At 42.9% G+C, this 25,866-nt stretch overlaps 1 protein-coding gene across 3 annotated transcripts in view; it reads right to left on the bottom strand.

Annotated features, from left to right (window-relative positions):
* The window catches only part of UNC13B (unc-13 homolog B), a 225,750-nt gene that overhangs the window by 186,548 nt on the left and 13,336 nt on the right, over positions 1 to 25,866 (bottom strand). For all 3 annotated transcript variants that reach the window (XM_027670396.1, XM_027670397.1, XM_027670399.1), the window contains exons 2-5: positions 12,202 to 12,231; positions 10,094 to 10,193; positions 5,921 to 6,038; positions 4,845 to 4,968 (exon numbers count right to left, since the gene is read on the bottom strand). In XM_027670396.1, coding sequence (XP_027526197.1) covers positions 4,845 to 4,968; positions 5,921 to 6,038; positions 10,094 to 10,193; positions 12,202 to 12,231 — 372 coding nt within the window. The remainder of the gene's footprint in view (positions 1 to 4,844; positions 4,969 to 5,920; positions 6,039 to 10,093; positions 10,194 to 12,201; positions 12,232 to 25,866) is intronic.

Genomic DNA, 25,866 nt, shown 5'->3' with positions numbered 1-25,866 from the left:
GCAGAGCAGGCCCAGAGATCATGGCAAGGTTCAACCAGGAGCCCAGACCGGCAGCCAGATTCATGGTGACAAGGCAGGCCTGAGGTTGAGTCCAGACAAGGGCCTGAATCTATGGGGTCCCTAAGCAGGCAGAGACACGGCACTGGCTGGGGTGAGGGATCAGTAACTCTCACAACATCACTCAGGACTGAAAGCTCAGAGCTGAACTGAAGTGGGATTCCTGGGCACACGAGCAGAGGTGTTGGGTGAGGTCCCAGGTGAGGCTGCTCAGAGCAAATAGGACATATCAGTGTACCCAGGGCCCTGACACCTGGATACAGACAGACACAGAAATGGGGACACAGCAGTACAGTCACTTATCAGACCGAGGAAGGAAATAGAGGAGAATTTGGTGCATCTATACAGACCACTCCACTCAGTTATACCCCTTGAGGTCCTAAACATGACAGTATTCCTGCTTAGAGATCTCTAGTTTGGCAATAACCAGGCACTTCAGCCCTAAAGCTTTTCTTCTCCTCAGGTTTAGTGGTCCTTGCTCTAATCCTTGCACATCACCTTGTGCCTCCTGGGTTTTTCCCAGGTAGCAAGTCCTCGGCTGGGGCATACCCCAGCTCAGCATAAGAACAAGTGCTGAAGGTGATACTCTCTCTCTCCCCACTTTCCCACAAGCCTTCGCCTGGCTTCCCCTCTTCCCAACCCCAATTTCTCCCTTTTTCCAATGTATGGGAATCTTTGCAGGTTCTCACTGAAATGAGTTTGTCAAGCTGAGCGTTTCTTTCTGTTCAGTTCCTTGGACAATAAAACAACAAAGCACATTTACTCCACCTGATGGCTGGATGCAGATCAGCATGCTCCCAGCCCGGGAGTAATGAGAACACTAAAAGCATCTTCACTCCAATTATGAACTAGAAACTGCCTGGCACAGAACCAAACTGCTATAGTTCGGGAGCCAAAAGCATTTTTGAGTGCTGCATCCTGTGAGAGATTTGCACATAGTCATTGCACTTCTAAAAAAGGGGGACAGAGTAAAATTGCTTCTAAACAGAACAATTTTACACTTGAAAAGCAGCATCCTGAAAAGTCTGTGCCAGCACACACTCACTGCATCAAAACAATAATAGCAAGACTGTCTTCTCTTTACCAGCAAATTTTCTAAACCAACCACAGAAGGCTTTCTCCCTTCCTTGATATGTCTGTCTTATTCCTGAGAAGAAACAGATATGATCAGTGGAGAAACCTGCTCCAGCCTGTCTTTGCTCACAACCCCATGAAGAAGGCAGTTTACTGCCATTTTTAACAGACTACCAAACATAAAAATGCTTTGCACCCTATGGGTTAATATCAACTCTCACTAACGCTTCATGTTTCCCATGCTCACTCTTCGCTGCACCTTTATAGAAGAGGATTTTGAAAATCCTCTGTTTCTGTGAGACTGAACATTCAAGCACCTGGGGCTGGCAGAGATCATTAGAGGACAATCTGGCCCCCTGCAGCACAGTCCATCACATAAAAGGGTCCACAGGTCTGCTCTCTCCTGTACACCCTGTGCTGATGTCACACTGACGACACTACTGACCACAAGGCAAGAGCTGCATCTGGAATGTGCAATGGGACACATGGGTGATATATCAAGGCCACCACAGTAGTTCTTTTTCCCGTTAGAAATCTGGGCATTAACGAAGTTTAGCTTGTATGACCTCAAAAAAGCTTATCTAAAATCATCAGGAGCAGTGACTAAACTCTCATCAGCTTTTGTCAGGAGATGATTGCTTCCCAACCCCAAGCCTGGTAAATACTTAAAAACAACTTTATATGAAAAAAAACAAACCAAACCAAAACCAAACAAAAAACCCAACCAACCAACCAAACAAAAACCCTCTAAGTTGCCTTCATCGTATACTACCACTACCAGTATCAGCATGTTCTGCATTTATTTCAGCTTTAGCTGTTGCTAGTCTCCAGAGTACCAGGAGAAGAGATACCAGGAAGGTAGACTCGTGACTATATCATGTGGATGCAGAACAACAACCAGTTTCTAAACCTTGCTGCACACACAGTCATGTTTTACATCACAGACTTCAGCTTTTCTGTTTTTCAAGTTCATTTATTCTCTTTTATAAACCCTAAAAAACTTCTCAAGCTCCACTTAAATAAAACGAAACATTTTAAATACACGGAATAACCAGGAGTACTGGATCTGTATACATCTGAATGAAAGAGAGCGGCCAGAAGTGATAGAAAAAGCACAGAAGCACAGCCAAACAGAACACACAGTTTTTTAAAGCTGCTATCCCAGACAGCAGTGTTTTACCCAACCTGAAAAGCAGCACAAGCTGTACATGTGCACACATATCGCTCTGCTTCTCATGTATCTACAGTAGCCAAGAGATCTTCACCTGGGAAACAAAACATGATACACAATGTTCCTAAGTGTCACTTCAAACCTGCTGTTATTAAAATATTGCCTCTAGTGCACTGTTGATGACTTAAGAACTTCCACAGGCAGATCCACTTAGTTCCCTGTGTAGGTTTAAAGCGGCAGTTCCCAGCTCATTTTGAAGAGTCTTAACATGTAGGGCACTGGGAGTCCATATTGCTGCCATCCAGCTAAAGGGAAGCCGACCAGCAAATCCATTGGGAGAGATGCAGAGGTAGTGCTGTGAGCTGAGCTGCCTCCATGCATCTCTTCGAGGCTCATGGTATTTGGGGCAAGGAGACAGAGCCTAACCCATGTTGCAGGGTCCTTCTCTATCGTAGAGGTGATGGCACAAGATGCTCAGTCATGGCCTGAAGGGAAGCACTGCTTGGAGAAGGTGACGCTCCCTTCCAGAGGAATATCACACCTCCTTAGTGCCTACTGCTTTTCAACCTGCCTCTGACCTTGCCATGGCAGGACACACTGAAAACGGAGATAGAAGCAAAAACCGTAGCACTCTTCAAGGGAAGAGCAGCAGAAGCCTTGAAAGACCTAACTCATGCACCCATTTTTTCCTGGACATTATGAAACACTGGACAGGCAGACAACTTTTCGCACTCTACAATAAAACCCCTTCAACACAGCAGTGTGGACTTCCTGTTGCTTCAGTATTTGGCCCAGTAAGCAAAGAAATAAGTAATAGATGTACTTTAAATGATCAATTGTGTTAAAAACAGAAGAATCACAAAAATCTTGTTATTTACTGACTGCTCTGCATGAAATCCTACTTCTTCAAATGTAAAAATTTAAACCAGTAGTAAAAAAACCCCGAAAGAAACAAAAACTCTTGTGAGTATAGTAGTAGGGAGAAAATAAATTATTACCTGAAATAGTTTTATTTTTTAAATGCAGATGCTCTAATACATAATTATTTACAGGGAGTCTGTTTTCTTATGCTTGAAAAAAAATCTCAAAATGTAATGCTGTTCAAAATACGAATTGCAGAAGAAAGCAAATTCACTTTTGGACCCTCTCTGAATACAAAGGGAGACACCAGAACTTCATTTTCTTTTAAAGCAGTGACAGATTACAAGCAACTGTGTCACAATGAACTTAGATGAGAAGGTAGTGGCTACAAGCCTTGCCTTCAGCTGTGTGTGCTGTGTTCTGCCCCTCCCAGAAGCCTCAACACTTGCCCCAAAGAACCAAAATTTCCATGTGAGGTGAAACGAAGCGTGTTGCTCCTCCTCTTACATAATAAGCAATTTCAGTAATAAGCTTCCCACTGACAGGGTGGAAGCTGTCAAATACCTTTTCCCCTTTACACACTGGACTGTAGTTAAAGAGTAGTGCTATTAGAACACTGAAGTACAACCATCCAGGGGACTGTGCACTCAGAACAGCACACTCAGAGCAGTAGATACAATCTGCACTGACTTTTGTGCTGTAGGGCCAAGGCTTGCATCCTGCCCTGCACCAGCAAGGGGGGTATGAGACTCAAAGATGTCCTCACTCCTTCCCACAACAGATGGCCACTCCTGACAGGTGCTGGCCAAATGCCAGCGGGTGCACAAATGTTCCACCCCTCCTTAGAGCACGATACAAATTCCCCACACTGGCAGGGGCCTTGGCAGCTAAAAAGAAGCAACAGGCAGAGAGGGAGAAAGGAGCCTTGCAATGACAGACAGCTTTGAAACACTTAAATGCCCAGTGCGTGAAAAAAACAATAGCACAAGCCCTAAAAACATCATCTCTGCTCTTATCAGCTAAGAGCTGGAAAGAGTAGCTTTGTAAGCCTGGGATGCATTTTGGCTAAGGCCTTGCTTTTGGGGTTTATTTGGTTATTTTGTTTGCTTGTTTTTAAGTAAAATAAAATTTTAAAATTATACACAACTTGACTTGAGATCTGTTTGCTCCAATTAGCTACTTTTCCATATTCTGTATTTTTCAACCACAAGTAATTGCCAGAAAGGCACTTCTTATAGCATCAAGTTATTTGTATACTCTGCTAATGATAATGTTCAGGAGCATTAAGTATTAATGTTTCACTAACTGAACTGCACACTTCTAAGAGGGCTTATGTGCACCTACCACAGAACAGCCCTAACAATGCCAAATTTATCTAGGTACAAAAAAACAAATGCTTCCTGCTCAGGAACAAGATGTGTGACTACACAATCCTGAAATACTATTAAGATGAAAAACCTACTACTAGTCTAAACATTCCAGCACCCAGGGACTTTCAAATATTCCACATTTATTTGGATCTTGTAAAAAGAAGCCAAACAGAAAATGAATACCAGAAATTTATCTCCACTGAACTATACTGACTGAAATGAGAATGAGCACAACTCGATTATAAAACTCAGTCTGCTACCACTTTCTCTCCACTGTCAGCACTCTGGGTAAGTTATGGAAAAGCACTCACCAAAAGGTAATTCAAATCTTGTGTCCAGCAAAATTTTATGAGGAGTTGGGTTTTTGGTTCCGCAGATTTCATCGTGTTTCATTACAACTTCTGCCTCCAGCGTAGACCATTCCCCAGGACCTTCCTGTGGATCACGAGCCACATGTGAATGAACTTTCAAGTCTGAAGAATTTTATGTAGCAACTCTTACACATTTGCTAAAAGACTCCAGGAAGAGCTTTACAGCATTATCAAGGCCTGGTACTTTGTTTAACATCAAATTACACCCAGTCAGCATGTGCTGGCTTTTTCTTCCAAACTGGATTTCTTCGAAGTCTCAGAGGCCTTTACCAGGACAAGCAGCAAACATCTCCTAGCAGAACTGCTGCCTTCTTAGTGGAATTGCAAAGGAAGACCTCAAAGACAGGACCAAGGAATGCTTGGACAGCCAGACCTTAAGCCACACTGCTGAGCATCCCCACTCTTTTCCCTTTATGGAAAATATACTCTCTCTCTCCCTGCTCAAATTCAATAATCTTCTAATTAAATACACTGATATTTGAGTCAAAAATACAAATATGTCTTGCTTAGCTGCAACGACTGCCAGATTCAGTAGTTAGGGTAGTCACAGACATTGGCATATCCCACTTCCTACTTTTTTCCATATATATCAGCACCAGTAGACACCCTCTAACACTGCAATCAGAAGCCCCAAGAAGATGACGCAGACATGCTCTGGGCCTACTCTGTCAGCTGGACTAAGACAGTCTTTAGCAGTAAGTCACAGAAATTTGAGCATCAGATTAAGCAGTCAGTCCTTAAGACTTCAGACACTTGTCACTTACATGTTCCTGAACAAATTAAGCCCTAGGTTTTGAGTCCACATGACTAAAATGAGACCAAAGACCCCTGCGTAATTTTGGTCTCACTTCAAAAACAAAACCAATAAAATGAGAGAGCCCACTCTGGTCACCCAGCCTTCCTGACTTTTCAAGTGGAAGTTTTGCTGAGGAGCTCATCCTGGGCTGCACCAGGCCAGATTTGTAACACATTATCTATTAACACTGGAGAAAATAAAGGTTCTCTGTGATTTTAACCTCATCAGATTGGTGAATGGCCTTCAGAGCAATCCACACGGTCCCAACCAGCGTATCCCAGATCAGTCCTTTGTTCCATACTTCAACAATTAGTCCCAGGTCCAGTCGGCTGATCTCACTGCACGAAAAGAAAAGGCATCAAAAAAGAGAATACCATCCAATTCTGTTTTAGGTTCCAATTACCACCACGATTGTACCAGTGAACTCCTTCCACGCAGCAGTGTCAAGCTACAGAAAGCTTCTGGAAGTCTATAGTTGAGGCAGCTCATACTCACAAAGATCACTAGTTTCTAATAACTACACAAAGACTGCAAACTAAAACCCAGAACTATGTCATGCGTCAGCTGCCAGCTGAGAACTCATCTCTGCAGCTATGTACACAGGAGGAGGAAGTGTATCTTGGGCCAAAACCTAGGGGTGAATTGTTCTTTGTCATCAGGCACAACATTTCTAACAAAGTGGGTGTCTCCCTTGGCAGCACAGCAACACAAGTGTACTCTGGCAGGTGCAAACAGTCAATACTTACCTGTGAGCGGAGCTACCCCACGTCCAAAGTAACAGTCCCAAAACCACAGCTGCACCAGCAGCACTACCTATTGCTCAGGGCTGTGTTGCACCACTTCTGCTCCAGCATTAGCTACTTCCACATGGCCACCGAGTGCCAAGTTCTTGGAAATACTTATCTGAATGTTTTCATGACATCTTCCCTCTCAGTAAGGAAAGAATGCATCTCAAATTTGCATCTTCCCAGTGTTTCATAGCATTTATACCTCTCTCTTCCACGCTAGTTTATAACCTGCCTACTTCAGAACAGCCTAACACATACACAGCTGGTAAAAACAATGAAGTAGAGAACAATCCTGAGCTGTCTGTTGATACACAGCTGCCTCACACTTATCAGGAAGAAAGGCTATCACTCCTAATTCTTTGAGCTCAGGGCTTCCCTTCAGTGCAAATGTTAATCCCCAAAAGTAGATATTTTTGACAGTCAGTGCTGCTGCCTTTTGTCCTTCGGTCCAAGTGTATTCATTTTACATCTATCAAGGAAATTTAAAAGTATATTAGTCCCTAATTTCTATAGGCTGCCATCATGGCCAAAAAAAGAAAGAATCACTGCAAATCCCAGGATCTATTTCAGCTTTGTCCCCTTCTTACAACTTTAAAAGGGAACGCAGTATCTACAAGGCTCAAGACAAACCCTACAGCTACAGCAAAGCACATTAATATCTATTTTAAATCCAAGTGCTTCTGTTCGCATTTGAGACATAGGAACTGAGGTCAGCAGTGTCCAGCACTTGGGTGGCTCAGTCTACACTAGTTCAAAACCAAGCTATTACATAGGCTTATTATGACTTTATTACTAGCATCTTTTAATTCCAGCATCCTCTGTTTAGACAATAGGACAAGGGGACATGGGCTCAAGCTCTGCCAGGGGAGGTTTAGGTTGGATGTTAGGAAGAAATTCTTTACAGAGAGGGTTATCAGACATTGGAACGGCCTACCCAGAGAGGTGGTGGATTCACCATCCCTGGAGGTTTTTAAAAAGAGATTGGACGTGGCCCTTAGTGCCATGATATAGTAATTGGAGTTGGATCAGGGGTTGGACTTGATGATCTTGGAGGTCTCTTCCAACCCTACCTATTCTATGATTCTATGATAGGCTTTCACAAATACGACCGAACCAACAACTGTACCAGTACTGCTCTGCCCTCCCACTGCTTGCCTTTTGGAAGATGATATTTATCTGACTTTAGACTGGCTGTCTGCAGGCTGGACTAGTGTGAGGTCAGAAAGGGAAGGGAAGGGAAGGAAGAAACACTCTGTTTTCAATCACAGTGTAAAACCATGTTCTTTGCTTCAACATACATTGACAGAGCAAGACATTGATCATGAGACACCCAATGGGCTTCTGAACAGAATTCCACAGGATAGGTCACCAGATAAGAATAATAAATAAAAATATGTTCTGTACAGTGGCTTTGATTGCCTTTGTGTCTCCCTTTCTCCACCTTCTGGTTAGATGCAGAACAGCTTCAGAGAACAAAAGAGCTGAGACTGGTATTTGGTGTCCCTCTCTTTCCACACACACATAGAATTTAAATGAAATACCTCTCTTTAACACCAAATTAATCATCATGTTCTAAACATCAGTTTGCAGTTTCATTCAAGAGGTCCTTGCTGCAAATATGCAGTTCTTTTTAAGGCTGCTTTAAAATTAGAAGATGTCCCCAAAGAATAAATTAAAATGTTTTCCTGGTCCGGTAACTAACCAAATCTCAAACAATCCCAGAGCCCCCAGTTCTGAAGTGCTACATCTCACAAGAAGGTTGGAAGCAAAAACAACAAACACAGACAAAAAGCATTTTCTTGCTTGTAGTCTATTCTTCTAGTATGCCTCACAAAGAAGGTAAACACAAATACAGACAGTAAAAGCATCCTTCCCTCAGGGAAAATCAACTGTGTTCAAAATCCTTTTCCAACTCCAGAAAGAAAAAGAGCAAACTAGAGAACAGCAGTATTGGAATATCAGTGTTATTCCTCCTGGGACAACTTAATGTACACAGGATCATGCAAAACACGTTCGTTGCCACATGTAATATTTCTGCCATAAAGAAACAGCAGAACTACTGTGCAGTTGCCTGGCTAAAGCAGGGGTGATAATGGCGAGGTAGTTCAGCTAATATTCTGCTTTCATATTCCCTAGCAACTAATTATGGAGCATTACAATGACCTTACAGCAGGATAGCTCAGCTCCCAGCTGATACTGGAGTGCAGTTCCAGGAGCTCCTTCAGGGAAGGGAGGAGGAGCAACCCTGAAGGCCTTCATCCAACATGCTCAAGTGCCTTTCTTAAACCACCTCTGAGCAGTCTCCTCTGCAGTTGGCCACATTCAGAGCCAGTTCCTGTCCACAGGATGAGCACAAATCACAGGCAGAATGAGTTAGTAGTTTGGGTATAGGCATGTGATTTGGCAGACAGTTACTGTCCCCTGTCCCAACTTTACCCAGTGACAGCCATAGCCTCTGTCCAACCAGGAACTGCAGAGCTGAGCAGATGGTGGTGTTCAGGAGCACATGTATTTCACCAGATGCCAAAGGACAGACTCTCTGCAGGAGCACACCCCTCTCATACTGCTCTAAAAGCAGACTGGCACCAAAAAAGGGATGTATGAGCACAGCTGTGACGCCAACACTGTGCTAACCCAGGTCAACTCCTTAACCAGGGGCAACAACTTCCCGCTTTCAACTGAGGAGAACCGATTGCTGCTGGATTGGGAAACATGCTCACAAAATCCCATGTGGGTGCCTTACTACAAATACTACATAAACACCTCAAACACGCTCAAAACCAGCAGCATTAGCTTTGACTCCACAAGACAAATACAACATCATTCCTCCCCATTTAGTTTGCTTTGTCTTACAAAGCTATGGAAACGGAAGCAGATGCAATATAATCAATAAATCATTCATCCACTAGAAAAAAAGAAAACCACCATTCTGAAAGATACTGGGAAATCCTTGGCTACATGTCAGGATCAGAGCAAATCGGAAGTGCCAAGTACACCAGAAGCCTGGGAAAAGCTGGAATGAACTGATTCTGCTGCTCATGGCAGGGACTGGCAGCCCCTTAAGCTGAACCAGAGGAGCTGGAAAACACATTCATGGGCACTGGGCCAATGGCAGAATACATCAACACACAAGCAGCTCCCACACTAAGGTAACCAGGATCACCATGTGGAGGTCCTGAGTTCATTAAAAACAGCCCTTAATTGCCCTGACCAGCCCCTCCAGCAGCCTCCACCCACACCCTATTCCCATGGTCCAGGAGCTCCATTTAAGCTCAGCTGTGGGCCTTTAGCCCTTGTCTAAACTATGTTGTAGGTGTGTGTGTCTCTTGCTCATAGCCACAGCTGTGCAGGTACCTGGCCAAGGACAACATCCATCCAGACCAACCCACAGACTCACTTCCCAGCTCAAACTCAGACTCACCTCCTCATTATAGACCTGACTGGCAATTGCCAGTCTGTGGCACCGGCAGAGACAGTCTCCAGGCTTGTGCATTTTACCCATCCAAATACTCCAACCCATGCACACAACAGCAGCTCTGTGTGAGTGTAAGGGCTGCAGAAGGACTCAACCACGAGCACCTCAAGCTGTGCACCCCCGTACTTACAACATAAAGTCCTGTTCCCAGCAGGGTTGGTCACCGCGCACGGCCACCGTCGTGCTCTTCACATTTTGCACCTTCAGTGTCACATATGTATTGAATTTATCTGGGGAATGAGACACAACAAGTTATCTCCATCAGCAGATCCCTTCATCACATACGTGCAACACTTCAAGGTTTTCTGCTCACACAGTGCATCCAGAGAGGCCCCAAGTGAAAAGCCCGTCTGAAAAGATGCCACTGGGTTTAAGGAGCCAAATGTTCATGATGTTTTTTACCTGCCATCAAATTTTCAATCACAGCTTTTTTTTAGAAATTCAAGCACAAACAAAGTCAGGCAACTAATCACCTGCAGTAAGACGGTGATAAAGAAAGCATGTAAAATCCTACAGAACACAGACACTTAGTAAGATGTTGCTACTGAAATGCAGACAAGAGGAAGAAGAGACAGTCTGAAGGAACAGGGACCATCATGCAGACCAAGGAGAGTGAAAAACAAACTTGCAAGACAGGCAAGCAAGCAGTTGGGTTGAATGTATCATCTCTTTCCTTTTGACCCAAGTGCTCTCCTAGTTCCAACCTGGTTTTCCACCCAGGAGTCAACAAAGAAAAATCATGAAAGAACTTTTTCCTCGTTCTTGCTCTTTCTGTGCTAATAAAACCAAAAGCAGCCAAGCATAGACACATTCAAAGTTTGAATATCAGCATCTGAGAATGATAAAACTTGCTTTTAAGGGAAGTTACTACCTAGACCTATCTATCAGTTTCAAAGAGCCTGGAACAAGACACGCTAAGTAGCCAGGAAGCAGTGTACATATTTTAACACTTCAGTGTTCTGCTGCATCTATTCCCAGTGCAAGTTAGATCACAGTCCATTTTAATATTGTCAAAACCGCACATGGAAAACAAAGAGGTGATTGGGAAGAGCCAACATAGCTTTACAAAGAGGAAATTCATGCCTGACAAATCTGATGACCTATGATGTTTCAGTATCTAGCTTCCAATATCCTAACAGAAAGGGAAGAAAGGGAAATACATGATCCAGAAGGGATCCACATTTCAGGAAGAAGTAGGAATCACTGAAAGTCAGATTCTTCATATCTGTCTACATCACTTGCATCCTCCTGGGACACTGGCCTTGTGAGTAAAACCACATGCTTTGTTGAGTTAAACCTAGACTACCGGACAAATATTTTGCATCTGTGAGAAGGCTTCTTAAACAGAGAAAGGATAAAGTACACACTGTCTTCCTTCCAGTCTGGGCAATCAGCTTTCCTTCCCTGGAAATTCAACGCTGGTGCACACACAGATCTTGACCTGACGTGGAGTAGGACAAAGAGTCTTGGAAAATTTTCTGCTCTAACCTGAGGACAGCTGTATCCAAAGAATAAAGCTGAACAAATAAGTCATGAATATAGTTGTGCAATGGCTTGGTATCTAAACACCTGCACAGGTGTTATTCCAGAAGCAAACTTCTTCTTTTCTAAACTATACATCAGATTTCATTCAATAAACTTATTTGCCTGCTAAGGGATTGCTTGCCACCTGCTGAACCACAGTGAAAAAAAGCTGCCTAGATTGTAAATTCTGGGTGTCACCAGCTGTTTGTTCTTACTTTATTACGTAGACACAAAACGTAGTGGATGGGGTTTTAATTTCAAGCACAGCCATTATGGACTGTCACAGAAGGGAATGAGTCACTTCTGCAATTCCATCCAGCAATCCTGATCAGGATTGAGAAGGCACTGGATCCACACAGGCACACACCGGTCCTGTTCAGTGGACATTTTCAGATCCTGTTTTGAACAGGGACAGAGGAAGGATGAGCGAAAGGGCAGGGTGGGTAGGAAAGGGTGACAGTAAAGGAACACATTTCCTTATTCATCACCCATTCACGTCAGTGAGCAGATAGAGGTTTTCAGCACTATGACACCACATCACAGCCTTAAGCTTTCTACTAACTCAAGCTGCCCAGACGCTCAAGGCAGATCTTGTCACTCCTAAGGAGAACGTGAAGGAGCTGAGAGGGGGTGGATGAAACTTGAGGGAGCAGAATGAACAGCAGTGAGAGAGGTGTCCCTATCCCTGCAAATTAGCATTAGAGCATGACTTACCTGGTGGTCCATGCAGTTTAGCTTTTTTTACTGTAAAGAGAGAAAAGAAAAGAGGCTGTTAGTGATTTTGTCCTGAGTTAGAGTGTCACAGTGCATTGCATTAATTGGACAACATCCCCAGTAGAGACCTGGTGGCTGGAAATCCAGTTTAACAGATCTGGAGACAAAAACTTCTTTGTACACCATGGCACCTCTCTAAAGTGATGCATTTAAAAAAAAATAATCATAGGCTTAATGTTCAGAAAGTAATGTGATATGGCTAATGGAAAGCAATTTCAAAATCAGTCCTTTGCAACTCCTCCCACAAGTTACTGCTGCTTAGCGAGGTGTCATTTCATACCACCTCACTTACAAAGTTACTTACAGACACTCTAGAAGAAATAAACATTTCTTTATAAACAAAGAAACTCTCCTAACAGTGCACAGCAGACCTTCAACCACAAACTGAAAATAATCAAGCCTGAATAGTAGCTCTATAAGTAGCTCTATATTATGACATCTGTAAATTAAATTAACTAAGCCAAACAAACAGCAGTCTAAAGTCAAATGTCACTTTTACAAGCTCTCCTCTGTTAATTTAATTCCAGGACAGTACTTATATATAAAAATAGAATTGTTAAAACAAAACAGCATTGGCTCTTATCTCACCAGATGGAGAAGGTCCATGTCTACCCAGGGGAGATTTTGTTTACATTTCCCTTTTGCAAGCTCATATCCTCACTAGAATTGCTAAGTGTAAGCACTAAGAGAAGACATCTCCAGGCTCCAGCTAGTTTTCCCAGTGGAAAACTAATACTAAGAAGAAAACATATTTAGCAAGCTAGGAATCAAGATATACAGAGAGCAAAAACTTTTAAAAGCTGGTGTAGTGAAGTTTCCTCCAGAAAACAGATCTGCCAATACTTACTAGTGGCTCACAGTATCCAGCTTTCAAGATGAAAATTCTAGAAAGGAGCATTAAAAAAAATCAAAAAAAGAATAAAATGCCCTTACACAAGTTACATGCAGAGCTGCAATAGAATGTGATCCTGCAGAATCCACTTGCTATCTGAGAAATTCTCCTTTGTGAGCACTGACAGTCCAAGTAGATGTTTGCATGAAGGAAAATGCTGTACCAGGTATAGTATGAGCCAGAAGCCTCTCAAACAGACGTTAAAAGAGCTGTACCTTTCACCTAGGCTGACAAGGCCCACGAGCCATTCAGTCCAAAATAAACTGTTTCATTTTCTCCCAGGTTCAGGGACTGAAGCATTCCTGATGCTAAACCTAATGGTGCAAGCAAAACATACAATGGTGTGGGCCAGTGTTCCTGCTCACTGAAGACTCTGTTTAATCTCCAAATCAGTCAGTCTATTTAACCATGGAGAAAAACACAGGCCAATCTCTCCGCTTTCTAGGTGCCTTTGCACGCCACACAAAAGCAAGCATTCCATGAACTACTGCTCTGGAGTGGGCAGGCACCAGCTTATCTCTGAACCTCCCCTCACCCCTCCTTTGCAAGAGACAGGAGACAAAGAAACAAGTGCATGAGCTTGAGGAAAGGAAAAAAGGAGAAAGAGGGCAGGGGATGTGCAGTAAGCTTCAGCTGGCCTCTCTCTCTATTTGTAACAAGCTCTGCTACTGTTAGCAAGGAAGCAGAGGCAACTCCAGTGTGGAAATTTGGTATTACTTGTCAAAAATGCAGATAGAGTGGTCCACTGGCTCCTAAAGACAGAGACTAGACACTGCCACTGCAGTGAGCAATATGCAAACTAAGAGGCAGATGCTGTCTGTAAGTTGTGGTCTCGGCCTCTAAATATTCAGAGGTTCATTTGATGAAAAGCAGCAAATCCTGCACTACCTCGGCGTGCTGAGAAGGGTGCCTGTGTGGGGCTTCAGCAAGAGCTGCCCCAGGGCCTGCAGCAAGAGGAATATCCCCAGGCAGTAGCCAAGCTAAACAAAGATCACAAGCCTGCTACAGATCCACATAATAAGAATGGGAGTGTTTAGTAACTCCTAGGAATGAACACCATGCCTCCAGACGAAGTGCAAACCTTTAGCTGCAGAAACAGGGCTTATAACTAAGAGCTGGATCACAAACCTGGGAGTCTCATCTCACCAGTAACTCTTTTGCTCTGCCTGCAAGTCTACACGGACTGTCCAAAAAGTTCCCATGAAAAGTGACTTGGAAGTGTTTTATTTTGTTAGCCACGTGGGAAAGCACTTCCTAGGGGTGTGTAAAAAGCATTGCAAAGGTGCAGCTCCCACAATATCTCAGGATCGGGACTGACTGTGATACTGCAGGGTTTCCCATTTAACAGCTTGAAGGTCTGGGAGTTCAGAGCTGGAAAGAGCTGCTCAGCTCTGCCAAGGCCCATACTGTTTGTCGGCCCAGGGAATCCACAGGTTGGTTTTGTAACCACACCCGTTCCTTCTGTCTGGTTGGAGCTTCTCTGTGCCAAGTGTCCAAGGAAGGACTCAAAGAAGTAAAGAAGCTGCAAAGAAGCCTGATGCATTAGTTGCTCACAGTGTTGCAACAAAGGCTGAAAATCCATTGCTACTTCAGATGCCAAATGACAGCACCTTGAAATATAGCCATGTGTAACACAATATTTTTATAATATAAAATCTGTAGCACAAAATGAAACCAAGCTTCTCTAGAGCACTCAACAACACCAAGTTTCGCAGATATAATTGCTCCTGAGTTGCCACACAGTAAAAACCTAAAGTTAGTTAAAAGTCTAGATCAGATACTTCCTGACTCACTTCCATTTATCCCACAGCACTTCTGGTCTCTGAGAAAGCCATGTTTTTAAACCATCAGGAAATGCTAAATTGTGTTCAGTTTCAAATGGCTTCTCTCAGCAAACCGGGCAGCACAGAAAGTCCATCCATTTAGAGGCAAACATTGAACTCTGCTGAACCATGATCCTCCCATGCCACTGCACAGGATGAGCAGGACACCAGGGAGGGAATGAAGATGATGTAAAATTAGAAATGAAAGTGAGACCTAGTGCTTTACACTGCTACATGCAAGCAGTGCATGACACAGATGGACAGAGATGCACCTGCTCTCACTGCATGTGATGATTCATTTAATCACCAAGAAAGACTTGGGCATATCAGAGACACAGCTATTGCAAGGAGAAAGCCAACAAAAATTGATACAGAGAATCTCCCTCCCCCTCTGCCCCCCTCCCGAGCATTTCTCACCATTTTGGTATTACTCTAACAAAGAGACAAGAAAAAATTAAGTTGAAGTCTTGTATGCAACTTTAAAAAAAAAAAAAGCCACAGCAAGATTCCAGATGCTTGACAACCATCAATTACAAAGGGCTAGAGAGTCAGACAGACTTCTAAAGACCAGGAAAGGAAAACAGAAGCCAAGGATAGCAAAAAAAAAAAAAAAAAAGGTCCAGAATCACTGTGGGAGGATGAAAAAACAACAACAGAGCGTACATCAGTATTCTTAAACTCAAGTTCTATGAAGAAAGTCTTGCTACCCACGTATTTTTCAAACAGTCTGAACAATATGTTTTTTTCCTGACTAGTTGCTCCATACACCAGTGAGAGAATTAAAACTGAGCATGCCAAGTTCAGACAACACGCTGCTCAACCCTCCTAAGCAGGCACACACTCATATTCAGATAAAGGGAACCAGAGTGTTCTGAACACCTGCACATTTCAGATCACCTTTAACACCTGCTTGCAAATGAGAGGGATGCAGACACAGGGAGTGCCTGAGCAGATGGCCAAAAGATTACATTCTAGCTAAATCCAGCACATGACTTAGCTGGTCACTCAACACGCTACAACAAAACCTACATCCTTTCACAGGGGCCAATGAAGTGCCATGGAGGGGCTGTGGGAGAAATTAGAATGAAAGGACACGGTTTTAATTAGCGCTCTTAAAAATAAATGCAATGTTGAAAGCAGAGCACTCAAATGCACTTTCATAATCAGCAATTTGATAAATAGTTTCCTTTTTCCTGGGAAACACAAATGGTCATTGTGTTTTCGAGAGCACTCTAACTTTTACAGTAACTGTCTCCAGCTGAACAGCAGAATCAGTACATATTTCCATTTCACTCTGCTTTTCTCACCTTTTCCAGGTGCTCAGACTTCAGTGTACAGTGACACGCAGCACTAGGGGCAAAGGTTGCTCAAACAACAGAAGTAAGAGACCACAGAAAGCTGCTCATACTACCCTAAGTAAGACTAAGTCAACACACCAAATACACGGCCTGTGCACCCTGCAGCAGGCACAGAGAAGGGAGGGAACCCTTCTGGGAGGGACGCAATGGTTAGGCAGTGCTCCAGCCCTTCAGGTGTGTTACATTTTCTATAATTGAGACTTTGGAAACAATTTTGCTGTCTGAACCCTGCACCAACAGCTATAGCACATGAACCCATTGCAGAGCCAGAAACTCAACACCTCCTACTCACTTCTTGAAAGTTATTTATAAAATCTACAACAGGCTGGCAAGTGGCACAAGACCGGCACACCTAATGAGGACTGCCCACCCTGACACACAGGGACCTTTCCCAGAATGGGCCAGGTTGGAAGGGACCACAGTGGGTCACCTGGTCCGACCTCCCCTACACAAGCAGGGTCATCCTAGAGCACAGACAGTTCTTGCACATCTTCAGTGAGGGAGACTCCACAGCCTCTTTCCTCCCTTGAAAATCAAAATGTGCACAGATTGCACACCCTCATCTCCCACCTGAGGGTGAGAAACCCTTGTCTTTCTCAATACCTGAACCCAAAGGTGCTCCAGGCTGGGGGAAGAAGAGGCCATGCAATGATCTGACCTCTGATTTTAACTCAGTCACTGTTTTGCTTCACGTGATCCCTATTAAAGCCCAGTAGCATCAGTTATGCCATTAAACGCAACTGCATGTGCCAGAGTAGAACAGCAGTACTGACTGTGCCATGAACCTCTACTCCTCCCTTCGTAACTCCAAGAAAGAAAGAGCTGGATAAAACAGCAGTACAATGATTTCCCGAATCTGTTACGAAGATTCTCAGCCACAGCCTGAGACAGGTCTAAAAAGAAAGGCTCTACTACATTATCATACATTCAGAACTAAACTATGTTCAGCAGGAAAAGATTTCCCTGAAGTAGTTCAGAGGAAGGATAATTGCACAGGAGGTCCCAGGGACACACTAGCACTCAGCAGCACCTCAACAGCCTCCGCTGTAACTGCAGAGAGCCCAGAGCAGGTTCTGCTCGGGCTCCAACTCCTCACAGCAGAGCCCTGCGGAGCTGGGCTGGTTACTGCAGATGAGAGACTCCTTTGGCCTCGGGGTCCACTGACAGACACAGGACCTAAGTCACATTTATTGCTTTATACTTTGTTTTTCTGCCAGGCAAAAGAAACCACTGGTTTACATATAAACATTGTTCCACTCAAGCAGGGAAGAAAAGAGAGTACTTTATGCCCCAGTGTATTCCCCTTTAGAACGACGTGACGGAAACACAGGCAGTACCTTCATGGACCAGCAGTCGTAAAAGCTGAGGCCGAACTTCACAGTACACAGAGGATAACATTCTGTTACTGCTTCATGTGAAATGAGGGCTGGGCTGTTCAGAGAACTTCCCTGCTGCCAGAAGGAAGAGGAACCACTGTGAAATGCCACTCTGGTAACTCAGGAACTGCAGGAACACAGCACAGATTTTCAACAGTACCTGAAGAAATAAGGCTGCATCTAAGGGCAGAATTTTTCCTACATAGTGCTTGAAATAGTCCTTCAAAAATCCACCACCTTGTTGACTGAGACAACTGTGGAGGAATCCAGATAGCCAATTCACCTCAGCTGAACCGAGGGATCGATCTGCTTTAATAAGTAGTCCGGAAAATTGGAATGGACACAGTATGAGTTTATTAATTTTTAATAGTTCACAGAAATGAAAAAAAAAAATCCAAACCACAAAGCACTTACACATTGCAGTTCCCATTCACATAGCAAAGAGCTTTCTTCAATTTGACCACTCTAAATGCCCACAGGACAACTTGATTTGCCCTTCCCAAGGCCTTAGGAAGCACATCAAACAAAGGGAAGGTACATTCCCTTCAGCAACCAACCACCACTCAAGGATTCTTCTCAGGAAGGGGGTGGGGGAGAGAGATATTCTATTCTGCTGTCTGCGGATAGCAAATTGATCTACCCAAGGGATTTCCATATTGCAAGATGTCTTGAGAATGAATTAGAATCCCTCCTAATTCACGTGAATTAGCATCTTCCTGCTCAGATGACCTACAAATTCATTACCCTGTCCAGAGACACACAAAGCTACTAAGTCTCTTTGATTTACAATACAATTTCCAGCAAACAGCTTTCTACCAGTGATTCCACCCTTCCTGCACACTGGACAGTGACTGATAGCAGCTGGGACACATGACTGCTTGAAAGGCTTTCCAGATTTCTGTGCTAAGTGGACATACACTCAATACTCACTCCGTTCAAGTTTAGCACCATTTCATATAGGATTTCCAGGAAAGTACACATCCCAATAACTCCACACCACCAAACCTCACTAGATGCTCCCCTGTTCATCTGTAAATTCTCTGGTCAGTTAGGATCAAGGACTTGCACGCACACAAGTGTTACAACCTACAGGTAGACAGCACCCCACTTGCTTCCCTCCACAGTCCAGGCACTCCACATCTTGAGGCTGACAGATCAGTCCCAGAGGAATATTGTAGTTGCTGCCTGGTTCTGCTTACTAAGCTTCACCCCAACATTTACTTCTTGCCAGAATTCTCACCCATATAGGACAAACTATGGTGAGCAAAGAACTGAAATCTACTCAAAAAAGGCCTACCTTTTTATATAAAGATATATATCATAGTCTTGTCTAAATCTCTATTACTGCTATAGCCAATGGGCATGACAGTGACATAGCACAGTGATCAGGTATCTGGAATATTCCGCGGTGTTTCCTGCACATAAACTTGAGAGAGCTGGCAGGACAATATGATGGCCAATCTACACAAAATTGATCAAACCCACAGCTAATATACTGTGCTGAACCAGTTATAAAATAAAAGACACATACAACTACTTTGCTGAATCATGCAGTTTGATCCCCTTAGTGAAGTGGGTAATTTCACACCTCCTGCAAATATTGTCACTTTTCAGCTCAGCTTTCGCATAAAACTTGGTAAGTGTATACAGCACAGCACAGCTTGCATCAGAGCTTCAGAGTGTTCTGCTTCTTCTATCCTTACCAAAGTTACTAGATAACATAAACAGAACCAATTAAACAACTGTGTAGGAAATCCTTTCTGGCAGTTACAAACACTACAATCAAATCCACATTCTCACAGTACACCTGGAGGAGAGGACCGATTTTGTAGACACTTTAGCAATTGTGCTTTGGGTTTTTTTTTAAATAAAACTCAGTCCCCATCATCAAAAGAAGCCTTCTCTTAAAAGATCCTACTTCTCTAAAAGGTATTTCATGTGACAGAAGGGGCGACAATACAATTTACTTTCTGTGCTGGTTTAATGTAGTAGGCAGTTATTGTAAATAGGCTTCTAAACACTTTCAATGACAAAATAGATTCAGACACTTAGAGACGCATCTGGGTCTTGTTTACAGGTTAATCTGTTACCAGATTTGATTTGACACACTGACTTACCATCACACAGGTTTTCAACCTCCTGAACTGAAGAGTTTCATATGCATTCTACTTTGGCGCTTAGCTCAAGAACTCACCTACCTGAAATATTCCTTGAACTATTTCAGCAACAGAAGTTCACAAGTGAAGAAAACACTACAGCAATTTAAAAAAATTGCAAATAGTGCTGCAGAAGATATACCATGGGGATTGCATTTGCCATCAGAGTTTTGCACAGCCAAATGAAACACGTATCTCAAAGAAACACAAACTGAGTGTTTTACTAGGGAACTACATAACAGGAAAAATGGAACTAAAACTATGTATGCAACTTGTAGAAACCAACTGTGACAGGGAACTAAATGCAACAGGAAAACTAAATAGGTCTGCAACTGATTCCTTCCTAGAAGTAAACATCAGATTGCTCTTCTGAACCCTTATACCAGCATTTCTCGGGAAAGTAGTATCAGGCAACAAGGTCAGGCTGTTATCTGTTGCTTTGAAAAGTATCTGAGGTAGAACAACTAGGACAGGGTTCACTGAGAGGAAAGGAGGGAGGAGACTCACAAAACAACAGTTCCCAAAACCCAGAACTCCCCTCCTCTCTGAACTTGTAAGTAGATACGTTGATTTTACTAAAAATCTAGCACAGAACAGGATCTATACTGGCAAAACACAATCAATACACCATGACCACTCAGCACTGCAAAAGGAATCCAGCATTTTAAAACATGCAGATCATTTTATCCAAAAAAGCCTCAGGAGATCTTACCAATAAAATGCTTAAAACATTGATAAGCTATTTTGTAAACCACAGATCAAATCATTGTTACATTAAGCATTAGCACTTACTGAAACTTCTGCTTTGCAGTAAGGAAGCTGCAAAAAGTTTACTTACAGCTGATCCCAGAAAAAGCTTCCTGAAAGGCAGTAGGAAGCATTCAATTGATTTCAGATAAAGAACAGCTGAAATAAGCTTGACAATATTGTTTCTTTTGGCGGAGGGGGGGGAAGTGTATTCATGAACCATGCAGCCAAGAAAGCTGGAATCAGATCCTGGGAAGCAATAAAGAAAGTAGGAACATGCAAGTCTTGAACTTTACAGCCTCCTGAAACAAATTAGCACTGCCAGCAATTCCGGAGTGCCAACAGCCCTTAAATATTTTCCAGTTTTTACAGGAAATACACTTGGAAAGAGAAAAAGTGCAGAAGCTTCTACTTGCCAAGCAGCTTGTATGGTGAAACACTGAGGAGGGAGACGGAGGCAGAAGTTTGGGGATTCGAACACGTCATGCTGGAATACCCAACACCAGGACACTTCTAGAAATTCCCATCACTGCAGATGCTCTTCCAGGCTAAGAGTCTACTTATCCCCAGTCTCCTGCCTGCATGGTTCAGATGGCAGGCAGGACACTTCTCCAGCCAACACAAAAAAAAAGACCAACCCACTGAGTTCAAGTTGTCTTTCAGGTCATTAAAACAAGTTGAAAGTCATAAGCCGTCTTCTGCCCACTTTGGAACTTGCTGGAATGACAGCCTCCCAGTGCCCAGACAAAAATCTTTCCCCTAGAAATGCATCTCATTATTGTCCTTAAAGGCTGTGCAGCTATGGCTGTCCAGCTCTCAAGAGCCCCACAGCCTGTGCTGGAGTACAAGGTGCCTCCTGCTTGTGCTGCTCTCCAGAGAGCCCTTCACCTCACTGCTCACCTTTTCAACTTATCTGACAATAATCACAATCTCAATGCTCAATCAACTGACAAGTTAATTCTAGCAAGGCAAGAGCCACCATACTCAGATGCTTATTTAGAATTGTGCTTCGCTCCTTCATAACCTTCCCACAGACATGTTATCATCTACCTGAAATTCAACCTCACTCCCAGCTGTCATCTCAACATCCATTTGCTACTCAAAACCAAATGCCCAGGCTCTGACACATAGCCAGTGGAGCACTCAAACTACGTTCAGATGGCTTTCTTCACCAAGGAAAGGCTCTGAAGTGTGAGTTCTGCTGTCCTATTTCTCCACTGAGAACTGCAACCAAGTCACACAAGAACATTCACAAGCAATATGCTACAGAGACCCCTTTTTATCACCTCACAGATATCTGCCTTGTGGTTACTGCCTCTCCCAGCACAATGACAAAGCCAGTCAATATTTGCAATTCACTGTTCCCCAAACATCACTTGTTTTGGTAAGTCTGACAGTTCCCACTGCTCAAACTCGATGCTGGAATTCCCAAAGAACCTCTCTGACATCAATGACATCTCACACTTGGGTCCCAAACCAGATGTCTTCTGTCCCACAGACCAAAGGGCTCTTTGCACACTTCCAGCAAGAGCTTGCACTATGAGAAACCATATCATGATAGTAAGGGCTGCAGAACAAGCCCATTTAGCCCGTATCTTGCCCATACAAACACCCAGACAATTCCTAGGAAAGACCACGGCATGATGATACAGCAGTACCTACTCTATAAATTAATATGCCCCCAGGCTTAGGACCCAGAGAAGACATTTTCAAAAGCAGAGTTTCATACAGTCTGTTCTACCACCAAATCCCCTCCATTCCCAATATAATCAAGACCGAATGGTGCCAACAGGCAATTTCAGTTGAATTCCATGTTGGTATTTCTCCAACAGCAAGGGTGAATGTATGCTTCAGACACCTCACTTCACAGTTTAGCCTCTTTGCTATACATGTTTGCTGTCACTTGACAGCAGTATCGGTTGTTTTAAAGTAGGAAGACAACACAAGCAAACCCATATCACTCTCATTCATGGCTAGGCTTCGCGAACGAAGATTTGGGAACGGCTCTACCCACATTTCTTTTCTTGCAAGCGCGTTGATATCATTCTACATTGAAAGGAAAGGGACTATCACAGAGAGGCAAGATGCTTTGCTACCTGCCTGGCACAGCAAATATAGGCTGGTGGCTTTTTTCAAAACTAAAATGAACAGCCTTCTCACAACCACAATACACGAAAGAAAATCCTTCAAATTTTGTGGGGCTATAAGCAGAGAGCTAAATCCCTTATTACTAACACCACCACTCCTCAAGGGCAGATACTCACACCTCAGCTGACTGAATAATCCCTCCTAGCTTTGGCCTGACCTAGGGCAGGCAGGTGAGCATCACCTCCAACTGATTGGTCTGGATCAGTTACATTTTTCTTGAGAACTGGGAAAACAAACACAACACTGAAGTTCTCTTATGCTGTGCTTACAGACCAAGAGACTATGCTTTTGTCCAAAGTTTGCTTTCCAAGGGGCTGGGGAAACAGAGTGTGGTGATGGAGAAATGGATTTGACACTATTTGTGTAACAGAACACCTTGTAAACAAAAAGGAAACCGAGGATGTGGACAGCTTCCCTAATTCCACGGAACAGCTAGCTGCACCTATACACACACTTACCATACAAACACTTAAGTCGCTAAAAAGCACAGCTAGGAGAAATTCTCTAACATCTATTTTTTCCTTATTTTGTCTGACCAGTACAGACAGGCTGCTGAAGATCCACTGAAGTTTCTGCTCAGCAGCTGCTTTGAACTGAGCAGTGAGGACAGGAACAAAATCTCCTATTCAAATCACAGAGATTATGAGAGGTTAATCCTCCTGACGCTGGCAACACAGACAGCTCTGTCAGGCGACCTGGTTCCCCAACCAAGAGGTGAACCAAACAGTAATCCAAGCTGCCACGCCTCTCCAATATTCTGCTGCAGCCTTAATATTATTAGTAAAAAAAGCAGTTTGGGGGCAACGTACTGGAGTGAGTTACTGAGTGTGTGACTCTCTCAGAAGATGTATTCTGTCAGATCATGCTTTGGTCACTTCGCTTTAAGGCGTTCCTACGGGTTACAAATTTCTCCTGAACTTTCGACTGTTTTATGATTGGAAAAGACAGCATCCCTACTCCTGAATCTGTGCCACATCAGGGCAAAAAAAATTCTATCAAGCCTTTCAGAATTTTCAGACGTATAAGATAAATACTACTGGACAGAGCAGTAAAGGAGGCTTCCAATTTTCAGTGGCATAATTGTCCTTCTTTCAAGTTCTTTAAGGTTCGGAAATACATTATTTTAAGTTAGTGAAAATGCCTTAACTGAATAAGAGAACAAAACCACCCCATTTAATTTTACACAAAACAGACTTCAACTCATATATGCATCCAGCTGCCAAAGACTAAGGAAATATGCATAATGAAAGACATATAATTGCACCAGAAGGCAGGAAAAGAGACAGACTGATAATGTATCAGGTCTGCTAGGAGCCAGCCTGAATTGGTAAACTGACTCTGATGACAAAACAACAACAGTTCAACTAGTTTCAAAGGTTCGGGGGGGGGGGGAAAGGCCACAGAGCAAAGATAAAAATAATTAAAAAACACACACAACAAAACCCCTTAAAATTAATTCAGAAACCAGATGAATGGACAAAATGGTTTCTTGGGGTTTGTGGGTTTTTTTATTTATTTATTTATTTATTTTGAAAATAAGATACACCTCTTTACAGAATCATTTCTGAAAAGACACAGAGCATATGCAGCTGCTGCTCAGACACTGTACATACAGGTAAAGGCCACTTAAATTACTAGAATCTTTCCAGAGTTACTAGGTCAAATCACACAGCCTGGTAACAGTCAGGTAACAGCTGCCTGAAGACACAACTACTCTGGTACCAAAGAAGACAGAGCAGAAATGACAGAATAAAACCACTTGTGTGTTTGTCCTTTGGCTGGTGTGTGCTTCTCTCCTGTCAACAAAAGCACTCAAGTCACCTGTACAGTCTCATGACTCAGATTTCTACACTCCCTGTTCAGATTTAGTGTAAACAAGATGCACCCTGGAAAAAAGGAGTTGCTGACTAACCACACCAGAAGCGATTGCCACCTAGTCACAGCCTTGGTCTGTTTTCTGGTAGTTTCGATTTAAGTTACAGAATTCCAAGCAATCAGCCAACTGGAACATGGCTAATTATCAAGCAGGACAGAGCACAAGCTTGTCCTGAAAGGCACTGAGTTAAAATATGATACTAACAAATACCACTGTTCAACTCCAGAAGTCTAGCATATTCACCAAAAGAGATACTCAAGAACAAAGCAACAGCACATTTGCGGTGGATTCAGTAACTTGTTTTTTCTGTTTTTTCTGTTTTCTTCCTTTTTTTTTTTTAGCAAAAACATCTCATCATACTACAGCAAATGATCATCTTCCAGCACCTGTGTTTTCCACACCAAATGAAGACCGATTGGTCCACTTAAAAAAATATTTTCATTAAAATATTAATAAAATGGTAATAATATATTAGTAATATTTCAGTAACATAATATTATGTTCTTTAAATATTTCCTGGTCTGGCTTCACAAACCAGAGAAAAGATTAATATCTAGGAGACAGAAATAAGCTTGACTGCAAGCATTAGGAAAGAGTAAAAGAACTGATCAGGATATGAGCTATGGTGCAACTGCATGAGATTCCCAGACAGGAACAGGACATCCAAGAGAACGCCGCTGGCAGATCAATTCTTTGGCAATCTGACTTTACTTTTAGCATTCACAAACTGCTCAGACAACACTGGTTCCTGGAGGACATCATCAAATTGTAGAAATAGGACAGTTAGATGAGAGAGCTGCGCCTCACAAACACATTAGCCTTCACCTGCCAATACTTCTGTTTTGACACAGCATGTACACAAAGAACTGATCCACAAGCAGGTCTTACTAATGACAAGGACTGCGCCCAAGACTGTTCTTCCGAAAGTCATGTTGTTTTCTTGCATTTGAGCCTTAACAAAAAATAAAGTGAAATTCCATCAGGTTAAACGTCATAAGAATCAAAATCATTAACTAAAATAAACAGCCTTAGGTAACAATTGAGTACAAGCATGTTCCCTCACTTGAAGGGTTTTTTTATTTTCTTATTATTAACATTTGTAACTAAGCAAGATGCTACAGCAAAATTTTACCTTAATATACAAATTGTCTATAGCAAGTAGTTGTAAGAACAGTAATTTACATCACAATGAAGTTAGTTCTGTGAGGATAGTAAGACTGGAAGGGCCC

This window comes from Neopelma chrysocephalum, unplaced genomic scaffold, assembly GCF_003984885.1.
Source record: "Neopelma chrysocephalum unplaced genomic scaffold, ASM398488v2 Primary Assembly neopelma1_96845, whole genome shotgun sequence".
In the NCBI taxonomy this organism is placed as follows: domain Eukaryota; kingdom Metazoa; phylum Chordata; class Aves; order Passeriformes; family Pipridae; genus Neopelma; species Neopelma chrysocephalum.
Note: the sequence above shows the minus strand (reverse complement) of the source record. Positions and strands in the feature narration are given on the sequence as shown.